At 39.4% G+C, this 23,443-nt stretch overlaps 1 protein-coding gene across 1 annotated transcript in view; it reads right to left on the bottom strand.

Moving 5' to 3' along the window:
• Nucleotides 1-23,443, bottom strand: part of clec16a (C-type lectin domain containing 16A) — a 269,043-nt gene that overhangs the window by 78,305 nt on the left and 167,295 nt on the right. The window contains exons 18-19 of the mRNA XM_060840490.1: nt 17,480-17,608; nt 14,987-15,107 (exon numbers count right to left, since the gene is read on the bottom strand). Of these exons, the coding sequence (XP_060696473.1) occupies nt 14,987-15,107; nt 17,480-17,608 (250 nt within the window). The remainder of the gene's footprint in view (nt 1-14,986; nt 15,108-17,479; nt 17,609-23,443) is intronic.

Genomic DNA, 23,443 nt, shown 5'->3' on the forward strand with positions numbered 1-23,443 from the left:
AGATCAGCAGGAAACTAGAAGATTGGAAAAGCTTTAAAGGTCAACAGAAAGCCACAAGAGTTATAAGAAAAGTAAGATAGATTATGAGAAAAAGCTAGCTCAGAATATAAAGACAAATAGCAAAAGTTTCCAAAAATATATAAAACAAAAAAAAATGTGGCTAAAATAAACATTGGTTCCTCAGAGGATGAGAAGGGGGTTTTAGTGATGGGATATGAGGAAACGGCCAATGCACTGAATAGCTATTTTGTGTCGGTCTTCACAGTGGAGGAGACTAATAACATGCCAGTAATTAACAAAGAGCCAAAAATAGGTGAGGATCTGGAAACAATCATTATTATGGAAGAAGTTGTGTTGGGCCAGCTAATGGAGCTAAGGGTAGACAAGTTTCCTGGCCCTGATGAAACACATCTCCAGGGTACCAAAAGAGATGGAAGGAGAAATAGCAAATGCTTGTGTGGTAATTTCCCAAAATTCACTGTACGCTGGGGTCGTTCCTGCAGATTGGAAAACAGCAAATGTGACGCTACTGTTTAAAAAAAAGAGAGGTAGACAAGATATGGGGAATTATAGACCAGTTAACTTAACTTCTATCATGGGGAAAACGCTCGAGACTATTATCAAAGAAGAAATAGCAAGGTATCTAGATAGAAATTGTCCTGTTGTCCAGATACAATATGAGTTCATGACAGGCAGGTCATACCTCACTATCAATCTTTTGGATTTCTGCGAAGACATTACAAACATGGTGGACAATGGGGACCCAGTGACTTGTGTATCTGGATTTCCAAAAGGCATTTGACAAAATGCCGCACAAAAGGCTGCTGCATAAGACAAAGATGCAAGGCATTACGGGCAATGTATTGGCATAAAAAGAAGGCTGGTTAACCGATAGGAAGCAACCAGTGGGAATAAATCACTGCTATTCTGGTTGGCAGTGACTATGGTATGCCTCAGGGACTGCAATTACTCACACAGATAATTTGGAGTTGGGGACCAAATGTAGTATGTCAAAGTTTGCAGATGACACTGCGATGAGTGGCAGAGAAAAGTGTGCAGATGACTGTGAAACTTTGGAAAGGGACATTGGCAGTTTAAGCAAGTGGGCAAAAGTATGGCAGATAGAATGCAATGTTAATAAACGTGAAATGATCCATTTCAGTAAGAACAACAGTAAAAAGGACACAGCACGCTGCTGTGCAGAGGGATCTGGCTGTCCTTGTGCAGGAATGACAAAAAGTTGGTCTGCAGTTGCAACATGTAATTAAGACAGCAAATGGAATTTTGCCTTTCATTGCTAAAGGGATTGAGTTTAAAAGCAGAGAGGTTATGTTACAGCTGTACAGGGTGCTGATGAGGCCACAAACTACATGCAGTTTGGTCTCCTTACTTGAGAAAGGATATATTAACACTAGAAGGGTGCAAGAAGTTCACAAGGTTGATTCTGGAGTTGAGGGGGTTGGCTTATGAGGAGTGACCGAGTAGACTGGGAGTATATTCATTGGAATTTAGAAGAATGAGTGGAGATCTTATAGAAATATAAAATTTAAGGGAATAGATTAAGATAGAAGTAAAGAGGTTGTTTCCACTGGCAGGTGAAACGAAGACAAAAGTGCTCAAAGTTAGGGGCAGCAGATGATGACTGAATTGAGAAGGAACTTCTCTTCACCCTGCCCAGTGAGGTAGTTGAGGCTTCCTCATAGAATGTTTTAAAAGCTAAGGTACATAATTTTTTGAACACTAAAGGAATTGAGGATTCTGGGAGAAGACAGGTAAGGGGAGCTGAGGCCACGAAAAGATCAGCCATGATCTTATTGAGTGGCGGAGCAGGCTCCAAGGGCCAGACGGCCTACTTCTAAGTTATGTTCTATATGAATGTATCATGGATTTCATAGCATTACAGCATCTGGCATTTACATATGTACAGTATAATCACAGGCACGTGTATGACTAGGTACAAGTTACAGAATTCAAATGTACCGTAGGATGGTTTCCTCAGCAGGTGATGCTGCAAAAAGACTGAATAAGGTGGAGACAGAGTCCTTTATGCTATTAGGTCACATGCCTTGATGATATCATGAGCATGTTCCTTAAAAGGTACATTGCATATTTATTGAGAGGCATAACACAATAGCATGTGCACACATCTAAACCTGCTCAATTATGCTCACAGAATTACCTCTACGAGACAAATGACAGAAATCGATTGCAACACTTAAAATCTACTTTTAGCTTAATTAAATAAAATATTAAAACTTCAAGAACAAACAACATTTTCAAATTGGTGGAAAATATACTAACAAAGTGCAATGATTGCATAAGAGAGAATATTCATCCATGAGAGTGCAGTACTTTTAAATGAAAATGTAATTATAAAGTTGCCTTTGTTTTCCCTGACAGAAATACTCCAATACATTTTCAAATCTGTAACTCTGCATGAATTTGCCGGTCTCAGTTCATCTGCTAACAAAAATCATTCATATCTTTGCTGCCACTACAAACGATACCTCCCATCACTTCAAAATAGTCATAGAGAAAGAGTTTTTACAGCAATTCCCCCTCACCATTATCTTTAATCTGCTATACTTTATCTAAAACTATGACCTTTTGTTCCAAATTACCCCACACGAGGAAACATCCTACGTCTACTTTGTCAAGCCCTTTTAACATTTTATACAGCTCAATTACAACTCATTCCTCTGAATTCCAGAAAATCAAAGTGCTCGCACTGTTGTCAGAAGACAAATCTCCCAACTCTGGAATCAATCTGGAGAACCTCTGCCCATCTGCTTTCAATGCAACTACATGCCTCAAGTAAGGGGACCAAAGCTGAACACAATACTCCAGACTGGAGGGCTGGGTGCAGGCACTAGTATTGTAGGGTTCACATGTGCCCTGCAGAGATCTGACGATTCTCTCAATGCTGAGATTCTTTGGTGACAGAAACTTCTTGATTTGGATCTGTCTGGCATTGCTTTTGATGAAGTTAGCATGGTCTACCTTTGTGCTTCAACAGCCCTAATACCTTCATATCCATGCCACTAGAGGGACATCAGTATTTACCAACACTGAAGGATAATTATCGTGACAGGCTTGCTTTTCTTCAGGGGACAGGTCACAGAGAACAAATAGTTGTTAAGGGAAAAAAACCTCTTGACAAACGCACATCACTTCCTTCGATATAAAATTTAGGTTAGCAGTGTCCTCTCATTCTTGCTGTATTGCTACATGTGAAGATCAACGAATAACAACAGCCCTAGATCCACATCATACGTCCAAGCCATTATATTATACTGTAATGTGAATCTATAAATCTCCTTTTGGACAGGACACATCTCCCAAAAGTCATGTAACCTTGGCAAAAGGTCAAATACCTGTGGTCTGTAAGTTGTTCACATGATGATCAATGAAAGCAGGTTCCAGCAAACCACTTCCACAATGAATACATCTCCTTGTCACCAAAGCATTTTTTTCCTTTTTCAGATTTTACTGTGCCCAAAATGAATAAAAGCAATTCTGCATCATCATACTGTACTTTTTCCTGTTCCATGTGAAAAAAAGTAATTCTGGGATGGAAACTCTATTGGGTTTATTTTTAAAACATTGTGAAGTGGTGTGTGGGCAACCTGGTTACTGATTCAGTGCCTTGTTCCATCAAAGATGTAACATATTTTTGCATTACATGTACCGTCAACTGGCAAGCTTAAGTATACAAGCAACATCAAATTATTACATCAATGTGAATCAAGCCATGAAGTATGAAATAAGTTGAAACAAGTTATCTGAACTGGTCAACTAATTTTGCTCAGGCCTTTTTTAAAATAAAAATTTCTAAAGTTAACTACAAAAACTTGGTTGTGTTCCTCTAGTCAGCCATAAAACTGAACAATAAGTAATTTGGAGCAACAGGTATGATAGAGGGTACTAAAAAAAGGGTGTTACCAAAGAGCAGAAGATGATCTATGCTTAAAACAGCACTCAATTTTTCACGTAAATGTATGACTAGCTTAATAAGAAAAGACTTCCTATTTCTTGTTTCATTATTACAAGTACTGTGGTCACTAAATGGCATGGCTCCCATTTAAACATATGAAGTAGGTCTTTTTAAAAAAAAACATTTTCAGTAAAAATACTCAACACACTTTAAACAGGACCATTTCTTGCACATTTCTATGTCAGAATTATTAATTGTAACTCAGCTCTTTCTAACTTCTAAAAGCAACTGAGTATACCAATATTCACAGCATGATAATTTCCCTGAATTTAGCTTATATTTCAACGCAGAATACCACTTGCAAAATCTAATGAGAGTTTTAAGCGTCAGCCCTGTCTTTCTCATTACTTTTTGTAGCAGCTAGTTAAAAGTCTCCAAAAATATGTTCCTAGATCAGCATAAAATAAACTCAGTGAATTGCAGTTTTCAAGACCAATAATTTGTGACCCAAAAACACTTGGAAATGGGTATGGGTACTTAAACAATAACGATTAAAAGTAGTCATTAGATTTTGCAAGTGATGCATTTTTGCAAGGTCCAATGCAGGAGGAAAGTATACAGTAAATGACCGAACCACACTTAGAAGTATTAACATACAAAGGGATTTAGTTGTACAGGCCCACGGTACAACTTACACACAAGTGGGTAAGGTGTCAAAAAGGCATAAGACATGCTTGCCTTCATCAAGCGGGGCAAAGAATATAAAAATTGGCAAGTCATGTTGAAGCTTGTATAAAACTTTAGGTAGACCGCGATTTGAACATCGCGTACAGTTCTGGTAGCCATACTACCAGAAGGATGTAGCCTGGTTGGAGGCTGAGGGGGCAACCTGAAAAGGAGTTTACAAAATTATAAGCAGCAAGGATAAAATGGATAGACAGAGTATTTTTGCAGGATTGGTTGTTTGCCAGGTTGTTAAATGGACGATCCCTGATTTTTAGTTTTTTGTTCCTAGTTTTTTTTAATTCATTCACAGGAAAAAACATCCTCTAGATATCTACCCTGTCAACAGCCTTCAGGATCCTGTGTTTTATTTAGGTTGCCTTACTCTGCTAAAGTACTGTAGGTCTTTCCTCATAACTGCTTCAAACACAATTACATCCTCCCCTAATCAAGGTGACCAATAATATGCATAGTAGTTGAGATTTAATTTCACTAATGCCATGTGAAAATGAAGCATAACTTTAGTATTCAATAACATTCTATTTTTAACCTATTTTTCTAATCAACCTGCTCAAAGATGTTATTACACACCTCTGGAATAGGTGGGACTTGCATCCAGGCCTCCCAGTATAGGGGTAGGGACACTACCACTGCACCACAAAAAAAGGCCCCAGTAACATTCTATTCACAATCCTAATTACTTTCTGCACCTGCAGGTTACCATTTTCCAATTCAAGCACATGGATATCCAGATTCCTCTGCATCTCCGAGCTCTGCAATCTCTCATCCTTTAGATAAAATGCTTCTTTTAATTTTTCCTGCCCAAATGGGCAGTTTGGCATTTTCACACATTACACAACGTTCATCAGACCTTTGACAACTCACTTAACCTATCAACATTCCTTTGTAGGCTCCTGTCATCTTCATAGCTTATTTTCCTATGTACCTTGTATCATCAGCAAATATATCAGCCATACTTTTGGACTCTTCACTGAAGTCATTTACATCCATTGTATAACACTAAGGCCTCCAGCAAAGTTCCCTATGACACACCATTTATTACACTTGCTATGGTTTGTGTGGAATGAACTTCCAGAGGAAGTGGCTGATACAGGTACAGTTACAACGTTTAAAAGACATTTGAAAGTTCTTGAATAGGAAAGATTTGAAAGTATATGGGCCAAGTGCAGGCAGGTGGGACTAACTTAGTTGATGGCCGGCATGGACTCCAGAGGTGTGTAATAATATCTTTGAGAGGTTGATTAGAAAAATAGGCTAAAAATAGAAGATTATTGAATACTAAAGTTATGCTTCATTTACACATGGCATTAGTGAAATTACATCCCAACTACTATGCATATTATTGGTCACCTTGTTTAGGGGAGATGTAATTGTGTTTGAAGCAGTTAAGACCCACAGTATTTTAAAAGAGTAAGGCAACTACATCCAAATATTCATATATCTGTCAAGGCACCTCCACCACTTCTGGCAGCACATTCCAAGCACTTACCACATTCTGCATTAAAAAACATCCCTCTCACAGCTCCTTTAAGCTTATCCCCTTTGCCATGAACTTAAAACATCACCAGTGTTCAGCTGATGCACACATCTATCATTATTTACTGGACAGGACAGCACATTACAACTGTTTGTGGTAAATGCAGAAAATAGAATGAATTTCTATGAAGGCAGAGCCACCAGCAACATAATTAACCAAGAATTTCTTAGCTGTGAATATTTTTAATGACAAGTAGTTTATTTGTTCCTTCCAAAGGTTTATAGCTGATTACCCCTGCAGTTGAAGTTATTAATGTTGAGAGATTTCATTGACACACCTGACTTAATAATACTGCAACCACATTTTTGTAAAAATTGCATTTTTGTAGAAAATTGATGAAATCTTCCCACTTGGAGGGATTTTTGTCTTGAAAGATGTGCACTTCTTGCAAGTGATTTCTTCATCAACCAGTTTAGAAAGAAGGAAAAGTTGCAGAATTAAAAAAAGTTTGTTGTGGGAAATATTATCAGTCTTTCACAAACAGCATTACTGATGCTCAACCCTTAAACATTCACTCCTCCCACTAATGCAGCAGTGTATGCCAGCTACAAGATGTGCTCTAGCAATTTGTTCTGGCTACTTGTTTAGCACCTCACAAACCTATATAAGTTCTCCTGTCCTGAAGGAGATCATTCAAAATATGTACATTTTTCACCATAAAACCTTGTGGTTATTTGTAGCCTGATAATATCATACTTTGAAATTTCAACTTCAAAATATTTGTCCAGTATTTAACACACAGCAAGGCAACAACTTCCTGGGTTGTAAGTACACAAACCAGTAAGAACATTGGCTGTAAATGATACTTTTATTTATCATAAAATAAAAGCAATAATTGTTGCTGCCAAGATGTTAGAAAATACATTTTTCCCAGAGGAGATTGGAGAATCTTTAAAAGGTCTCTCCATTTTGTTCTAGTAAGTCTGTATAATGTTCAGCCTTTGATCCAAAAGGAAGCTCACCCATTTACCAAGTGAGTATGTTTAAAAAGTATCAGGCTTCAGTATTGTGTTTCAATGCCAGTTGAAACATCATAAGTTGAAATAACTAGTAACCTCTTATTCTGACATTATTCTTTTGAAATAAAGGATGAAACATTTGAAGTCAATACAATGGAAACCTTCGAGGAGAAAGTGAGGTCTGCAGATGCTGGAGATCAGAGCTGAAAATGTGTTGCTGGAAAAGCGCAGCAGGTCAGGCAGCATCCAAGGAACAGGACAGTTGACGTTTCGGGCATAAGCCCTTCCTAAAGAAGGGCTTATGCCCGAAACGTTGAATCTCCTGTTCCTTGGATGCTGCCTGACCTGCTGCGCTTTTCCAGCAACACATTTTCAACAATGGAAACCTTGCCTACAGCATCTGCAAACTGTCAGACTATTTAAATGAGTGAATATTCTTCTTCCTGATCAGGAGTGACTAATCTAAGATTCCAATCACATTTTGTGAAATAAATTTATTTAAAATTTATTCTTTTTTAAAGATTTTGGACTGATTTTGGAAGATTAAGTGAGCCAAACAAAATAAACTGGTTACTTATTAATATGTGCACCAAACAGAAACATATTGGTCCCTATATTGTATTTCAATCTTGTCCATGCTACAATTGAAGTGTGTTCAAAAACAACTAACAATGGGAGAACTTAACTTAGCAACATGAAAAGTACCAATTATTTCAGCCATATCAATAGATTTACTCATTCATTTTACAGAATTAAAATTTGTTGTGGGTAATATTAACAAATCTTTCACAAACAGCGTTAGCGAGATCCAACCCGGCAGCTTAAGTATTCCCTCCTCCCACCAATGCAGCAGTGTATGCCAGTGACGAGATGCGCTGTAGCAATTTGCTCTGGCCACCTCAATGGCACCTCCCAAGCTCATGAGCTCTCCTATCCTGGAGGCCAAAATGGCAGCCCCATTGGAACAGACCAGCTCAGTGCTCCCTCAAAGTCACACCATCCTGACATGGACATACATCACCACCACAGGGTCAATATCCAGGATCCCCTCCTTCGGAGCACTGTGGCAGTATCTACAATGACAACTGCAATGGGCAATAAATGCTGGCTGTGCCAGTGATGTTCACACTTCAAGAATGAATAAATCTCTACAATCCTCTGCAAATGCAAACTGAGTTTACAGCTTGTGTAAATGGTTGATAAACATTTGAGAGTGTGAAACATGCTTATAATAAAGGGAAGTGTAATCATGTCTGCAATGGAAGTTGAGACAAAACGAAGAGTTCATTACCTCACCCACTTATTTAGGTTGACAAGTTTCATTACTGTAAAACAATACTGTGGAAACACCTGTATTTTCCCTCATATTGCCAAAACAATAATTTGTTGAATACATAACATCAGATGGGTATATGAAACATATCAGTGTGTCTTTTCCATGAAGAATGGAAACATAATTCATAAATCCATAGCCAGGCTTGCACCATTCAGATTATAATGCTTTATAAAATGAAATCAGCAGAATTATGGGCTGCTCACACTCAAACTGCTACAACTCACCATCCACAGCTGGAATATTTCTACACAAATGGTCACTAAATCCTAACACGGTAAGATCCTAGCCACGTGAACTCCAGAGTGTCAGTGGCCCTAGGTATCCCCTGTTGCTGGTGCCCTGTTCTATGTCATGATGTTCAGAAAGGGTTTCTCCAATAGTCCTCACATTTACTGTCAATTTTAGTCAGAAACAAATTATACTGTATGCACCAGCTCGTCTTACACAATCAACATGCACTCTGTTCATTGGCAATTTAAGAGAATATTTACCCTATGACAGTGCAGTTACCATGCAAAGTCAAGGACATAATCCCAAGTAAAGTTTACTTTGAGATTTTTTGTTTAGTTATAGAGTCATAGAAACATTAAGATGTATAGCATGGAAACAGACCCTTCAGTCCAACTTGTCCATGCCGACCAGATATCCTAAGCTAATCTAGTCCTATTTGCCTATCCTTCTAAACCCTTCTTATTCAGAAACCCATCCAGACGCCTTTTAAATGGATTTAAACCTCCACCACTTCCTCTGGCAGTTCATTCCATACACGTACCACCCTCTGAGTAAAAAAAAAACCCCTTAGGTCCCTTTTAAATCTTTCCGCCTTTAGCCTATACCTGTACCCTCTAGTTCTGGACTCCCCAACCCAGGGAAAAGACCCTGCCTACTTACCCTATCGGTGCCCTTTACGATTTTATAAACCTCTATAAGGTCACCCCTCAGTCTCTGATGCTCCAGGGAAAACAGCCCAGCCTATTTGGCCCCTCCCCGTAGCTCAAACCCTCCAACCCTGGCAACATCCTTGTTAATCTTTTCTGAACCCTTTCAGGTTTCACAACATCCTTCCTATAGGAGGGAGACCAGGATTGCATGCAAAATTCCAACAGTGGCTTAACCAATGTCCTGTACAGCCATAACATGACCTCCCAACTCCTGTACTCCATATTCTGCCCAGCAAAGGAAACCATGCCAAATGCCTGCTTCACTATCCTATCTATCTGCGACTTCACTTTCAAGGGACTATGAGAACCTGCACACCAAGGTCTCTTTGTTCAGCAACACTCCCTAGGACCTGATCATAAAGTGTACAGGTCCTGCCCTGATTTGGCTTTTCAAAATGCAGTACCTTCCATTTATCTAAATTAAATTCCATCTGCCATTCTTCAGTGCATTGGCTCATCTGATCAAGATCCCATTGTAATCTGAGGGAACCATCTTCGCTGTCAACTGCACCTCCAATTTTGGTGACATCTATAAACTTACTAAGTGTACCTCTTATGCTCACATCCAAATCATTTATATCAATTAAGTAGTGGACCCAACACTGATCTTTGTGGCACACCACTGGTCACAGGCCTCCAGTCTGAAAAGCAACCCTCCACCACCACCCTCTGTCTTCTACCTTCAAGCCAGTTCTATATCCAAACGGATAGTTCTCCCTGCATTCCACGTGATCTAACCTTGCTAACGAGTCTACTATGAGGAACCTTGCTGAACGCCTTACTGAAGTCCACATAGATCATGTCCACCTCTCTGCCCTCATCAATCCCCTTTGTTACTTCTTCAAAAAACTCAATCAAGTTTGTGAAACATGACTTGCCACGTACAAAGCCATGCTGACTATCCTCAATCAGCCCTTGCTTTTTCCAAATCCTGTACCTCAGGACTCCTTTCAACAACATGCCCACTATCGATGTCAGGCTCACCATCTCTCATTCTTTGGTTTTTCCTTACCACCATTTTTAAAACAGTGGCACCACATTAGCCAACCTCCAGCCTTCCAACACCTCACCTGTGACTCTTGGCTCAGAGAAAATTAAACACATTCCAAAGTCTTTCCACTCCACTAGCAAAGACTCAATGGGTCGAAGGGCCTTTACTTGTGCTCGGGACTTCCATGACTCTATAAAGCACAATGCAGTTTTGCTGCATGCCATTGTTGAAGTGATGAAATGTAAATCCAGAGTCAAAATCTGAGCTGACTGAACAAAGCACATGGCTGCGATCGGAAATCTCACTGTTTCATTTCTAGTCAGGTACGTCCCTGGGCTAGATTGCACATCTGTGCTAAATTAAACCATTCCACTGAGACGCTTTCATTGGAGCATGTGCGTGGTTAATTCAAACTTTAAGTAGTTCTGAGTAGAACATAGCACCTGTTGAGTTAACACCACAAGAAAAAGCAACAGGACAAGATCATATAGCCCAGTCTGCTCCACCATTCAATATGAACATAGTCAGTCTTAGTCTACAAGACCACTTTCTTGTCCATCCTCTGCATCCCTTAATTCTTTGAGAAACCAAAATCTACTGCAGCCTTAAATGAATTTCATGATGATACACACAATTGTCTGGGATATAGCGTTCCAAGGATTCACAACATTTTCAGTGAAAGAAATGCTCATCTTAATTTTAAATAACTGGAACCTTATCCTGAGACTGTTCCTACTTATTCTCGGTTCCCCAATGAAGGGGGAAAAGTGTCTCAGTATCAACCCTATCAAGCCTTTGCATAATCTTTCACATTTCAATTAAATCACCTTTCATTCTCCTAAATTCCAGACACTCATAGACACAACTTACTCAGCCTCCCATCATAGGATAACCCATCACGCCAGTGAACTTTAGCTGCACTGCCTTCAATGCAAGTATACCCTTCCTTAAACATGGAGATCAAAATTGCGCAGTACCAATCACTCAATCTCTATACAATTGTAGCAAGACTTCTTCTTTCTTATTATTATACTCTATTGCTTTTGAGAGAAAGGTCAACATGTAACTTGACTTCTTAACTGTGCACCTCCAGCTAACCTTTTGTGTTCTTTATAACAGTAATCCAAGTTCCTCTAAGCATCCACATTTACAAATATGAATATTCTGGTTTTAAGATCTTCTGACCAAAGTGCATAACGCCTCACATCTCCATATCATATTCCAATACCACAGTCTAGTTTAATAGTTGCAATGATCGCATGTACAGAATTTTTTAAGCCTTATTTTTGGAGTGGATACACTTCCCACGTAGGTAACTTAGTTTTCTCTTGTCCCGACTTAGGTCTAAAAATGCTATCCTCCCACATCATGACCATATTGACTCAAACATCCACTGCATTTTCTACTCTAATTCAGTCTTTCAAGAGAATGTCATTTGTAAGTTTGGCCGTAGTGGTTTCAGTGATAGGACTAAGATGGAAGTTGGATTAAAGGAAGTAAAACAGGGAGCTTTCAGAGAAGTTGGTTAAGTCATGGAATGTTAACCTACAATGATTATTACTCTCCCACACACTCGTTAATTTTCTCTTTTCACGGTGACCCACAGCAAAAAAGAAGTTAATGCCTGATTGTTAGAACAAGTTTGTGCCTTGTTGAGCAGTAAATGTTTTAAAATGAATTAAATATAGCTGTTCTCTCAAGACTATTACGTGCCACTTAAAAAAGACACCTACACCATAAGCCACTGACCAAAAAAAGCCACATACCACAATACAAAGAAAATCTAAAATTAAGCCATCCCACTTTCTTATCTAAACTATATAGTGTGGTTGAATCATTTACTGTAAAGCTGGTGAAGTAGACTGGAAAACCACTATTATGCACAATATCATGCCCCACACCAATGTCAAGAAAGAACATGTGGAACACCTGACTAATATCATAACAATAAAAGCACCTACTCAAACTTAAACTTGCAATGAAAGGTTTCTCATTTTACTACAATATTTTTGAATATTTCACAATTTCATTAAATTGTATCCTGGAACAGGAAACATTTGGACGAAAGGAAAAGGTTTGTTCTAACCCACCATACTGGCAAACAAATCATAATGAGTATATAAAACTAACAAATCAAAATTCATCTCTACTTGTTGAGGGGGTTTTAGTTTTTCTTTGAAACAGTATAAGCATAGTTATTTCATTCATATAACGCCAGGAAGTTTAGGAATGCAAAGGAGCAAAAGCAGAATATTCCATTTTATTTCCTTCCCTCCATCAAAAAGCTTACAAGCTCTTCATTTTTGTAAGATCAAAATATGGTTAAAAATGAGACTATAGGTGGAGTGCAGAGAGAAGCCAGTAAGTAAAGGCGTGTACAAGACTGGTGTGGGAAGAGCCAGCAGCGATGGGTTTGCAAAATGGAAAACATGAAAGCTGGCAAAAGCAGGAATGAAAAACAAGGTGGTTTGCAGGAAGATAACTTTAGACTTGTATCATGGGCCCAGACCTCACCAATAGTACAACAAGCCAAATTTCGCACTAATCCACCCATTGAATTGCCAGCACATGATGGATAAGTCTGAAGTATTAACATGTTGATCATCATTAGTACTGGGCTACTGCTTTCACAGGGCCTGGAACATTGTCCAACAAACAACTTTGCTTGAGAATTAGTTTTCTTCAGTAGGGCGAGCCAATCAAATCTACAACAGTAAAACAATCAGCACAATTTTAGGTTAACTCCCTGTGAGGCTCACCTTCAATACCTTATCTGGGCCGACATGACACCAATTGTTAAAGTGCACTTGAGAATGTAACTTATAAAAAAAAAGTTCTGCGATTTACATAAGAACGAACTGAAACCTACATGGTCATTCTAGAAAATGAGAGACTTAATCGGGTCTTTTTTGATCATAATTTCAGTTACATCACACTGTAAACATTTGCTATAAATTCTGTGTCATACAGTCTTGTTCTCCACAATCACCTAATGAAGGAGCAGTGCTCAAAATAAGGCTTTGAAAGCTAGTGCTTCCAAATAAACCTGTTGGACTATAACCTGGTGTTGTGTGGTTTTTAAACTTATATTCATTTCGGATATCTGGTCGGCATGGACAAATTAGACCAAAGGGTCTGTTTCCATGAGGTACATCTCTATGACTCTATAACAACCATTTCAGGGCAACTGACGATACAGGAATTAATATTTCCAAGTTTATTTCTTTCCAAAACCTAGCAATGAAGAATGCACTGGTATAAATTCAGCTATCAAATATCAAGAACGGAAAATTGAAATTCAACAGCACAAATGGTAATGGAAAGATAATCTATAGCAAATTCAAACATCAACATGTCTAGAATGTGTTGTTACTAGATGGGAGTAATTAAAACCAGTGGTTCACAAGAGTAACATGAATCTTCATTAGGAATAAAGTGATGGATGTGAATTTTTCAAAATTTGATGAAACTTCAAGAATATTTTGAAGAGAATAATATGCTATAAATCTCATAAAACCAAATCAAATTGAGATGGGAGTTAATTTAGCAAATCATGCATATGTACATGACTTAGTATGTATCGAAGGAACAACAACCAAAGTAACCAATGAACATGAAGCTCAAGTCTTCTTTGGAAGCTGATATTGGCAAACTATAAACATGCAAAATTTTAGCATCAATACTGACTAAGGTTGAATGCACAATAAGCCTGAACTGCCATCTCTCACCATCCCACGCTTACCTCGATCCCTTTGTTCTTTGCCACCTGTTGCTGAATTCTCTAACATTCCCCGTAAGTTCATGCAATATCTGACCACGACACAAATTAACGTGGCTGTTGTCTCCACAGCCCAGAACCCTCGAGTCAAAACAGAACCCCATCATTGGCAGCAATTATCCTGCTCTTGATTGCCATCTATCTTCTACCATCCCTGCTTTCAAACCCTAAATATCCCTCCACCACCTCCACCACGGCTGCCTCTTGTTGCCCACATCTAACTGACAGGCAACGCGACCACCACATCCATGATGCTAAGTTAACCATATTGTTTTGTTTTTAGCATTTCCTCAGTCTGGCCTTGAAAGTAGATTGACACCAAGTTTGTTCAGTAATTTAAACTTACAATAAATAATTGAATTTAAAATTAAAATAAGACTTTCTATAGGATTTCCCATTGCATACAAAAATGCCATAGAAATAATTTTGGCCATTACATTCAAAGCACACATGACATTAAGGTGATGAAGTTTTATGCATTAGCTATTCCTGACAGTAACCAGAGTTTCTTAACTGTGGTTTGTATCATCAACAACTTCAAGGAGTCAGTGGTCAATGCATTCCCCTGCCCATATTGGATAACAAAACAGTACAACTTCACTAACTATGTGAATACTTTTCCAGTAAATCAAGAAAGCAAGATTCACACAGCTCATGAACTGCAATACTTCCCTTTCCAAGAAATTTTAAAACGTAAAGGAATGCAGCCCTCAAATAACCATGGTGAGAAACAAAAGCAGCACCAGCAGCGTATTTAAATACTTACTCAGATCTAACACATCATCTGTTTTAATAAGATCCTCATCCCTCGTCAGTGGTAGCTGTGTCTCTGGCTCGCCTTGTAGTTGCAGCGATAAAGAACGGAGCATAAAGAAAACCCTGATTGCCTAAAAAAGCAAAAATAAAATGACAATTCAATATTGCAACAAAGTTTTGAAATTAGGTCAGCTTTATTTAAGAAAATACAGGCTGTAAATAAAGAAGAAACATCACATTGATCCAGAGATCTTCTACACAAGACCTTTTTTTTTAAGAAAGTTCATTCACAGGATGTGGGCATCTCTGGCTTGGCCAGCATTCATTGCCCATCCTCGAGGGTCAACCACATTTCTGAGAGTCTTGAGTAATATGTAGTCCAGACCAGGTAACGACAGCAGATTTCCTGCCCCAAAAGGCCATGTGTGAACCAGATGGAGTTTTCTTGACAAATTGATGATGGTTTCAATTCTAGATTTTTGTTGAATTCAAATTTTACCATCTGCCATAGTGGGATTCAAACCCAGAACATTACCTGGGTCTCTGAATTAATAGTCTAGCCATCGCGTCACTAGGCCATCATCTTCACTTATTTGGACAGAAAAGACCCATGTCAGAATTTAAAGAAAATAAAAATGATTGCCAAGTCTATGGCAATATTTATTCTACAATCTACTTAAGACAAAATACAATTTGAGTCATAACCTCAATGTGGCTAATGTTTAGAGCATACTGGCTGCTGTATTGACCTATATTAGAACAGCGATTTTTTTTTTGTTATTCATTTATGGGATGACAAGGCCTAACATTTGCCCATGCATTGAATATTGTCTGATGTGACTAGGTGACAACTTATATTTCACAATGCTCCTGTGGAGTACCTTGGTGCACTTTATTACATTGAATGTGTGTCAGCTTTGTTGCTCCATTGGTTTTCCAACAAAAGGCTGGGCAGGGAAATGTCTCAAGTAACTTACTAAAGGCTCTAAAATTGTATGAAGACTCTCAATTTTGATGATGCAGCTGTGAACTGCTTAATGTTTGGTTACTACAGTACATGCATGGTGGAAAAATACAGCTAATGCACAAAGAAACCATCAAATACTCATTGTATAGCACCATAATTACCTATAACTCGGTTGCTCCACTCAGCCTATTCCAAATAAATATGCAAGTTCAGGAAATGAAATTAAACAGGACAACTAAAGGAGTATTTCAGGAAATGAATCATTAACTGTTAATAGCTTCTAGGGCTTTATTTCATTACAGCAAACTCTGATACATCATTTAATATTTGCAACAGATTGGGAAAAACCCTTAACTCTGTGCTTAAGGTTACCTAGCAGCAGCCTGTAAATCAGTATTGATTTTTTAAAGGCACACCTATATGTGGCAGTGGTGTAAAGGCTTGCAAGGAAAGGCAGTGCTCTCTCTTTCAGTGAGGAAAAAATAACCGGTGAAAACTGGGCTGAAAAGCTCTCAGTGAAGTACTTTAGAAGAAAGTAAACTGAACGTTTCAAGTGTTTCTTGTTTCCCATCCGAATCGGAGATATATCTTAAGATCGCCATCATTTTACAACTGTCAAAAAATAAGATCTCAAAGGAACGGAGAGAAGTCAACCTTTTCTATCTTCCGAATTTGAATCCTTTACTGACAAAAGTGATGCTCTGCTTTTGCCTATTTTGTCAAGCCTATGATACATCTGCAGTGCTGTGTGACTTGCCTACATACAAATGTGTGCACATATATGTGGATTAAGGGGGCATTGTTGAAGTCCTCATAGTGACTTAGTTAATAAGCTATTTTGCCCCTTTGTTTAAAGAATACAAATCCCTTAATACATAAGCTGAGTATATTGATGAAACTTGGGAAAGTGTCATTTGTTCTAGAAAACGGCAATGAAGGGAGGTAAAGCAATCATTTTGGTGATTAAATCAGACATTTACACTTTAGGTACAGACAGTGGAGTAGTGAAACTTGATTTTCACTGCACCTTTCCCATAAGAATTACAGCAACTTCAATAAATTTGCAGACATTTCATCCCCTGTCTAGGTGACATCTTCAGTGTTTTGGAGCCTCCTGTGAAGCACTGTGGCACCGTGTCAAATCAAATAAATTCCTGGTGACAGTATAGCCGCTCTTTACAGGAGGCTCGAAAACACTGAAGATGTCACCTAGACAGGGGACGAAATGTCTGCAAAACAACTTCCCGGCTCGGCGAACATACCCACAACCTCGACAACCAGCACCCGAGCTACAAATCTTTACACAAAGCTTGAATTTCAATAATTACCTTGTGCTGTTACTTTATGATACAACTTCCAAATTTAAAACTTAATTCACAAAGAAATTTACTTAAAAAGATGTTGAAAGATTTCTTATTGTAAACTATAATTTTATTATTCTCTTGAAGTATTGAGTGCTTGCAGTCAAAATAAAGTGAACCAAATAAATAGTTGAACTGTTCAGTTTATCAGTTCCAACTGTATTCTGGTGCTTACCCGCCTTGTTCTCTCCACATCCCCACATGGCAGTCTTTTCACAAAATCTATACCAGTTAGAGGGGTGCCAGTAGGAGGTAGCAATATAGACGCATCCATCATCAGGTACTCTACATTCAGGGGTTTACTCTGGGAAATTAAAAGCAAAAATTAATATACAAAATTTTCAGCAACTTGAGTATCGACAACTTTTTTTTCTCTCTCTAAAAGGCGTTTGCAATCTCGAGTGACTTCACCAGTTGCTGCTTTCATTCCAAAGAAACAATGGACAAAATCAGCCTAGACCCTGTCCAATGTGAAGAAACATTGACATTGTAAATTTACCATTCCTCTTAAAGAATCACTTGAGCTGTATTAAAAGATAACTGCTGTTCCCCTACAGTATGCACAAACTTAAGAGTCTGTGAATTAGAGCAGAAATCCTAGAAAATCATTAGTACACAGGAACCTCGACTGTCCAAAGGACACGGGTGGAGAGTATTTCGTTCAGTTAATCGAATGCCGGCTAACAGTTTAGCCAAGCATCGGAACCTTATGATCTTGCTGGATAATCCGATATTCGGATAATTGAATGTTGAATAATCGAGGTTCCTCTGTACATAGAAGGGATTTGACTTTAAAGAATCAACATTATATTAACTTTACCCCCTACACATCCTGGTCTGGGTTTTATGCATGGTGGGGGGCACATCAGTTCCAAACCTTTACCAGGTAGAACTTTAACAAGGCTACCCTGAAGTGATAACAGGGTGGCATAGTAGCTCAGTGGTTAGCACTGCAGCCTCACAGTACCAGGGACCCGGGTTTGATTCCAGCCTCGAGCGACTGTCTGCTTGGAGTTTGCACATTCTCCCAGTGTCTGTGCGGGTTTCCTTTGGGTACTCCATTTCCTCCCACAGTCCAAAGATGTACAGGTCAGGAGAATTGGCCATGCTAAATTGTCCATAGTGTTCGGTACATTAGTCAGAGGGAGATGGATCTGGGCGGGTTCCTCTTCAACTTGTTGGGCCGTAGGGCCTGTTTCCACACTGTAGGGAATCTAAGCTAATCTAATCGAATCAGCCCAAGTATCAGACTTCCAGTCCTCAATGGCAGGAGGTCTTACCTTTCAGAGGTTCCAGCTAGTCAAATCAGTTCTAGTTGTCTCAGAACATGGGAGTAGTCACTGCCAAATCTGCTATCTTTGTGATAAACAGTGATGGCACCAGAGTGAGAAATATCTCAGGTTTTTAAAGGAGGGAAGGAAACAGCCAACTTCCAAATAGAGCGCAAGGGAAGTGCAATTGCCGGGGAGGGCGATAGGATTTCAAAGGCAGGTGGGAGGAAATGTGGGAGCTTCAAGGAAGTGAGGTGACCCAATGCACACAGGGCATACCCAGAAATGACTTGATGATCCCATTCTGCCTTTTCAATAATGTAATTGTCAAAACAATGGTGACAGAAGCAGTGTAATTAATATACATTTTAACACTATTTATTACAACTTATTTTAGGGTGTGGATTTTGAATAACTGACATGTAGCCTCAGTCTATGAAAAGATTTGAAGATTAATTAGTTAGCATTTCAGTAGTCACATGATTTCTTTTAAAAAACAGATTCAACGCCACTTCCAGAGATTGATGCGGTTTTGTTTTTATTGGGAGAGTTTTTACAAGTGAAGTAAAAAGTGCAGCACACTCACTTTCAGTTAGAAGATTGGACAATTGTTTTTGGACTTGGGGAAAACACCTATAGCTTAGAAAACGTTATAGTTTCAGTTTGCATATTTTTTGGCTGAAATGTAATATGCAATACAGTCATTCCTGAAGACAGGGAATAGTTTACAACTGTAAAGAAATAGACACCCTCAGTGTAAATTTAGTTTGAAGGTTCCAGCCCAAAATTATTTGGTTAAAACCATATGGAAAGGTTTGAAGTTCAGTTGTACAAAGATTCAAGGAAGGGGCTATAACATTCTCAAGGTTGGGAATTAAAGAGACAGTTAAATTAAACTCTATGGATGTGATAGAAAAGTAAATTCATCCTGGTGAGAATACTGAAAGGGATTGATGGGAAGGTATTTTGTCATATATTTCAAAATGTTTCAATTCGTGTTATAAACAGTTTAGTTTATCCTGTTTTAGAGAATCCTACAGCACGGAGACAGGCCCTTTGGCCCAAACTGGTCCCTGCAAACAAAAATGTACATTCACACTAACCACATTTCCCTGCACTTGGCCCATATCCTTCTAGTCCTTTCTTATCCAAGTATTTGTCCAAATCACTTTTAACTGTTGTTAATGTACCCGCCTCAACCACTTCCGCTGGCAGCTCATTCCATATGCGTACCAGCCTCTGTGTAAAAATATTGCCCCTCAGGTTCCCTTTTATTCTTTCCCCTTTAACCTTAAACTGATGCCCTCTAGTCCTCGATTCCCCAATTCCCCATTCCTGGGAAAAAAGACTGAGTGTATTCACCCTGTCCATGACTCTCATGATCTTATACACTTTTATAAGATCCTCTCTCAGTCTCTTATACGCTAAAGAAAAAGGTCCTAGCTTGTCCAATCTCTTCCTATAACTCAGACCATCGAGCCATGACAATATCCTTGTAAATTTCTTTTGCACTCTTTCTAGTTTAATAACATCCATACCATAGCAAGGTGACCAAAATTGAACATAATACTCCAAGTGTGGCTCATCAACATGCTGTACAACTGCAACACAACTTCCCAACTTCTATACTCAACGCCCCGACTGATGAAGGTCAGTTTGCCAAAGCCTTCTTCACTGCCCTGTCTCAACCTGTGAATTCACTTTTTGAGAACTGTGCACATGAACTCCAAGATCCCTCTGTTCCACTACACTGCTTAACACTCTACCATTCACCATGAAATTCCTACCTTGATTTGACTTTCCAAAATGCAAGATCTAACACCCCATTTGCTATTTCTCAACCCACTTCCCCAGCTGATCAAGGTCCTGCAGCTATTTTTGATAACCTTCCTCACCGTCCATGATACAGCCTATTTTAGTGTCATCTGTAAAATTACTAATCATGCCTTGTACATTGTTATCCAAATCATTGATATAGATAACAAATAGCAATGGGCCCAGCATCAATCCCTGAAACACTGCACTAGTCACAGGCGTCCACTCCGATAAGCATCCTTATAAAGTATAAAGTATAAAGTTTGCATTACCAAGGAGAAGAGCAGGCAGAGAGCAGATGAATGTGGTCCCAAGTGCATATGCTTTAATGCAAAGAGGGTAAGGCAGACAAACTTAGGGCTTGGATTGGTGCCTGGGAGTATGACGTAATTGCAAATTCAGAGACTTGGTTGAAGGAAGGACATGATGGCAACTCAAATGTTCCAGGGTACAGATGCTTCAGATAGGACAGGGAGGGAAGTAAAAAGGGGGAGTGGAGTTTCTTTGCTGGTCAGGGACGATATCACGGCTGTGCTAAAGGTGCACACTATGGAGGGCTTGAGCAGTGAGGCATTTTGGATAGAGCTGAGAAATAAGAAGGGTGCAGTTACATTGTTGGTGCTGTATTACAGGCCTCCCAACAGATAGGGTGAGGCAGAACAAAAATAAAAGATAAACAGATTATGGAAAGATATAGAGGCAACAGGATGGGGTGATAGGAGATTTTAACTTTCCCAGCAGTGACTGGGATACACTTAGTGTCAGAGGTCTTGGTTGGGCAGAATTTGTAAGGAGCATCCAGGAAAATTTGAGAGCAGTATGTCAATAGTCAAAATAGGGAATGACCTGGTGTCAGAAAATGAGCTAAGCCAGCTGGTAGAAGTTGCAGTAGGGGATTTCTTTGGGAACAATGACCACAATTCTGTAAGTTTTAGAATACTCATAGACAAAGATGAGAGTGGTTCTAAGGGTAGAATACTAAACTGGGCCAAGGCCAATTATATCGAAATTAGATAGGAGCTGGGTAATGTGGACTGGGAGCAGCTTTTTGAAAGGAAGTCCACATTTAATATGTGGGAGGCTTGCAAAGATAGGTTGAAGATAGTGCAGGATAGGCATGTCCCTTTGAAAACAAGGGATAGGAAAGGCAAGATTTGTGAACCATGGATGACAGGAGAAATTGTGCGACTAGCCAAGAGAAAAATGTCCAGGCAACTAAGAACAGAACAGGCTTTGCAGCAATATTGGGAGAGTAGGACCAATCTTAAACGAGGAAACAAGTGGGCTAAAGGGTTCATGAAATCATTTTAGTGAGCAGAATTAAGGAGAATCCCAAGGCCTTTTATTCATATAAAAGAAGCAAAGGGTAACTAGAGAAAGGGTTGGTCCACTAAAGGATAAGGAAGGAAGGCTGTGTGTCGAACCTGAGAAAATGGGTGAGATTCTCAATGATTACTTTGCATCAGTGTTCACTGAGGATTGGGACATGATGAATGTTGAGATTAGAGATAGAAGTTAGTTTACTCTGAATCACATTGACATGAGGTAGGATGTGTTGGGTAGATTAAAGGATATTAAGGTGGACAAATCCCCAAGGCCAGATGGGATCTATCCCAGGTTGCTGAGGGAGGCGAGAGAGGAAATAGCTGAGGCCCTGACAGATATCTTTGTAGTATCCTTAAACACAGGTGAAGTGCCGGAGACTGGAGAGTTGCTAATGTTGTCCCCCTGTTCAAGAAGGGTAGTAGGGATATTCCAGGTAACTACAGACCAGTGAGCCTGATGTCAGTGGTGGGAAAGTTGCTGGAGAAGACACGAAGGGATAGGATCTATTTATATTTGGAAGAGAATGGGCTTATCAGTGACAGGCAACATGGTTCTGTGCAGGGGAGATCATGTCTTACCAACTCAATAGAGTTCTTTGAGGAAGTCCCAGGTTGATAGATGAAGGAAGGCTGTAGATGTCATATACATGGATTTTAGTAAGGTGTTTGATACATTCCCCATGGTAAACTAATAGAGAAAGTGAAGTCACATGGTGCAGGATGTTCTGGCTAGGTGGATAAAGAACTGGTTGAGCAACAGGAGACAGAGTCGTAGTTGAAGGGAGTTTCTCGAAATGGAGAAAGGTGACCAGTGGTGTTCCACAGGGATCAGTGTTGAGGCCACTATTGTTTGTGATATATGTAAATGATCTGGAAGAGGGCATTGGTGGTCCGGTTACAACAACGGATGAATGGGCACCGCGCAACAATCAACAGACAGGAGGGTTCCCTCACAGCTGGGGAACACTTCAGTGGTCCAGGACATTCAGCCTCGGACCTTCGGGTGACCATCCTCCAAGGTGGACTTTGGGACAGGCAGCAGAGGAAAGTGGCTGAGCAGAGGCTGATAGCCAAGTTTGGTACCCATAGGGAGGGCCTCAACCGGGATCTTGGGTTCATGTCACATTACAGGTGATCATCACTGCACTACACACACACACACACACACACACACACACACACATACCCTTATAGACACACACACACACTCCCCCTCACAGACTTAAGACACTCTGCACTCCACACACACACATACACAGACCCACATGCACATATATACACATATTTTGTGGGGTGAATTTGTACTTGCAGAGTTACATTGCACTTTGCTCAAAAACTGCATGCATTCATGTAGGACTCTGAGCTCAAAAACTGCAGGAATTTATGTAAAACACTGTTATCTCACTTTTTAGATTAGAATCAATCTAAACATCAGGTCATAGACAGAGAACACAGGGGGCTAACACCTTCAACATATTGTCTAGCTATCACCATTGTTAACAGCTAACCCGAGAATGCAACTTTTAAAGAAAAAGGTTTTGTGATTTACACATGAAAGAAGTGAAACTATCACTGTATTCTAACAGATGAAAGGCTTAACAGACAATCAATTTTTCAATGTATAATTTCAGTTACATCACACTGCAAATTTTTGCTATAACTTCTTTGTTACGATTGAGCCCTCCACTACCACCTGATGAAGGAGCATCGCTCAGAAAGCTAGCGTGC

Source organism: Hemiscyllium ocellatum, chromosome 20 (assembly GCF_020745735.1).
Source record: "Hemiscyllium ocellatum isolate sHemOce1 chromosome 20, sHemOce1.pat.X.cur, whole genome shotgun sequence".
Classification (NCBI taxonomy): Eukaryota; Metazoa; Chordata; class Chondrichthyes; order Orectolobiformes; family Hemiscylliidae; genus Hemiscyllium; species Hemiscyllium ocellatum.